Genomic DNA, 3,130 nt, shown 5'->3' with positions numbered 1-3,130 from the left:
CTTGCTGCCCGGCCGACCTGGTGGCTTAGGACTTTTGGCACACGAAAGACCCCCGCTGCCCGTGCGATTGGAGAAAGGCGGAGCGGGGAAGATCGGTCCCCGCTCTCCTGGCACTCGTGTAAAGACGAGAAGGGCGGTGGGGAGCTGAGCCCTGGCACGGCTGCAGCGCAGGGATGAGCAGTGCCCGCTGCGGGCCCGGCCGCAGAGCAGCCTCCGCAGGGCTGGGCGGGGGGCTGGGCTCCACCGCGCCTCGCAGCTCCTCCCGCCGCGCCAGCCCCGGGACCCGGTCCGAGGAAGAACCGGCAAGCTGCGGGCAGAGGGAAACTTTTGTGGGGTCTTTACGCTGGTATTTACGGAGGGAAACCGCAGAGCAGCGGGAGACCCGAGGTCTTCTCCTTCGCCCGTCTGCGAACCGTCACACACGTTCGGCCGCCGTGTCCCCTGTCCATCCGTTCAGGTTTTAAACTTGCGAGATTTTTCGGAGGGGACACGTTTACGGGAATAAGGAATCACTGACTGCGAAAAGCTACTTTTGAAAGCCCATGTGGAGAAAAGAGCGTTTCGGTTCACAATGCCTCGTGAGGGGATGTGCTTTTGAACCCATGGGGACTGATTGCTGTACCTGTAGTAATCCTCCTTGCAGTAAATACTGCCGTCCTTGGCAAAGCAGGTGAGTTCTGACTCCAAAGCCAGTTTACATTCACAGCATTTAAGACACCTGAGGTGCCATTGTTTGTCAACAGCCAGCAGGTAATATCTGTCTGAGATCTTCCCTCCACAACCAGCACACAAAGCAGGCTTCTCGGGGCTCATGGGGGGCATGTTCTGCAAAACAACCACACCACAAGGGGATGAGACAGGGAGAGAAAGGCAGGCAGGCAGGCCGGGCTGGAGACGGGGTCCTGCGCAGGGCCCGGGGCTTGCACAAAGAGACTGTGCTCTGGGACCAGACTGTCTGCTCCCGGAGGGAAGTTTGAGGGTGTACCGGGACCATCGCCGCTAGGAAAGCATTTACCGCGATTCAACTTTCCTGTTTATCCCATTAAACCTCTCCTAACGATCTAATGCATTTCAATATGTGAAGGCAACTGGTTAGGCCTCAGTAGGCAAAGCAGAGCCCGTTCTTTCCCGGGGTCCCAGAGTGGAAGCCTGCAGCTTCCCAGCTACTTTGGCATTTTAGTCTAAGCGCGCTCTTCAAGAACAGCATTTTAAAGTCGCAAAATACCGGTTTGCTGCACCAAAGCTTATGGCAGAGGGTGCAGACTTGCGCCGATTTCACGGTAAATTTTCACCCGTGCTTAAACCAGGCAAAACCCCGTCTCTAAAGAAAACTAGGCCATTTAAAACAGAAGTAAAAGAAAGTAGGCAGGTGAATGGTGTAAAAAGCAGTGAGTGTGAACGCTCACCACCCCGACCAGAAACGTGGACAGAACGGTGGCACAGGCTGGTTTCAGCTAAAACTGGCATCTTTACATCAGCAAACTTCTGCGAGTCCCCATTAATCTACTCCCCACGAGGAGTGTCGCCGGGACAAAGGGACGCAGAGAACGGCGGAGACAAAAGCTCTGCCCTGAAACTTGGGGCAGCGCTTGCTGACAAACTAACAGGGAAAAATCCTGACCGTCCTCTTCTAAAGTCACCACTGTTTTAAAGTGGCAACTCCGCATTTGCTTTGCGATCTGAAGTTGTGTCCCCCGCCCCTCTTTTTTGCATCAGTTGAAAAGGCGAGTTGAATTTACATTGCAAATCCTCATATAACAAAGCGAGAGTTTATTTAAGAGAAGGGAGGAAGGACCCTGTGGCTCAAAGCCTTAAAGCAGTTTTCCAGGCCGTTACTTTGTGTGCAGAGTCTTGTGCGCGGCCGGCGGAAGCCCTACAAGTTGGGGAGAGGGAGATCTCGCTTTGCACAAAACACAGCGTGACACTCGCCTTCTCTGCCGTCCTTTAGTGCATTTATGATTTTTGGTCCTTGGACTAATAAAAGTGGAGATGTTACAGCTAAGCAAAGTAGCCGGCAGGCATAACGTTCAGAGAGCAGTGCCTCTTTGTATCAGTCCCAAACTTAAGACCAAAAATGGTTACGAAAAGTAAGCGGTCGCGGTTTGCGGTTTAATTTAGGAGGTGCTAAGAGTGTAAAAAAAGAGTAAAGTTCAGCTCAGAAACTCCATCCCTGCTGGGACGGGACAGAGCGGCTGCAGCGAGCCGGGCGGGAGGCAGAAAGCAGCTTCACCTCAAGGGCTGAAAAACCCTCCCGGTTACGATTGAAAACGTTTTTCCCCGTTACTCCAGAGAGCACACGCAGCAACGCTGGTCAGACAAATGTGTGACCGAGCCTGACCAGCACAGCACCCAGCGGTATGGGTGGGTTCACAGGGAGCCTCGGAAGGGTCTCGACAAGCAAGGGATGGCGGGGAAAGGGCAGGGGGAAGCAGCGCCTTTCTCTTCCCCATAGACAGGGTCTGTCACGCCGCGGGTCCATGCTTGCAGGCTTCCCTTTCAAACAGTGCCAGCTCCTTTCTTACCGTTTCTCGGCCGTTCATCTGTCCCCCTTTGGCCAAGCGGGACTCGGTCTTGGATCGCCTCTCCATCTCCTCCATGATTCCTTGTATATGGCCTCCGGAGATCCCGTGGAAAAGCATGGCTGGGGGACGGAAAGGACAAGTATTTTCTTCTGCTCTGCACCCCACTATTTCCATATACAGACCCCAGAGTCTTTAGATCATCCAAAACGTTTACAACGAGGCGCACAGCGCAGGGAGGGAGGTTGCAATAGGAGCTTCTCTTTGCACAAGCACCGAGGGCTTCCTGAAGATGTGCAGAAAACAAACAAGGGGGAGAAAATGTAATAATAATTAATTTTAAAAATAAAACAATAAAAGCGAGCTAAAGGATCTGTTACTGTTCAGGAGAGCTGGGGCTCCTGACTGGAGAGACCTGGACCTGGGGCAGCAGAATCGGTTGGGAAAGGATATAGTTTTGAATACAAAGAAAGCAAAAAGAAGTGCTATTTTCAGCAGTCCCTGGTTGCTTTAAAGTTCCCAGTGCCTGTAGGTTGGATTTGGGACTGCTGCTTTCCGGAGCTCTGTCCAATTTGTTAAGAGACTAAAGCCAGCCCATTTTTGATAATTTA

At 52.7% G+C, this 3,130-nt stretch overlaps 1 protein-coding gene across 4 annotated transcripts in view; it reads right to left on the bottom strand.

Moving 5' to 3' along the window:
- LHX9 (LIM homeobox 9) overlaps nucleotides 1-3,078 on the bottom strand; it is a 14,984-nt gene extending 11,906 nt beyond the window's left edge. For 3 of the 4 annotated variants that reach the window (XM_010191037.1, XM_010191034.1, XM_010191035.1), the window contains exons 1-2: nucleotides 2,523-3,078; nucleotides 623-825 (exon numbers count right to left, since the gene is read on the bottom strand). In XM_010191037.1, the coding sequence (XP_010189339.1) occupies nucleotides 623-825; nucleotides 2,523-2,696 (377 nt within the window). In that variant the 5' untranslated portion in view covers nucleotides 2,697-3,078. The remainder of the gene's footprint in view (nucleotides 1-622; nucleotides 826-2,522) is intronic. The other variant, XM_010191036.1, reaches the window with a different exon arrangement.
- Between the last annotated feature and the right edge of the window lie 52 nt (nucleotides 3,079-3,130).

This window comes from Mesitornis unicolor, unplaced genomic scaffold (assembly GCF_000695765.1).
Source record: "Mesitornis unicolor isolate BGI_N332 unplaced genomic scaffold, ASM69576v1 scaffold29538, whole genome shotgun sequence".
Lineage (NCBI taxonomy): Eukaryota > Metazoa > Chordata > Aves > Mesitornithiformes > Mesitornithidae > Mesitornis > Mesitornis unicolor.
Note: the sequence above shows the minus strand (reverse complement) of the source record. Positions and strands in the feature narration are given on the sequence as shown.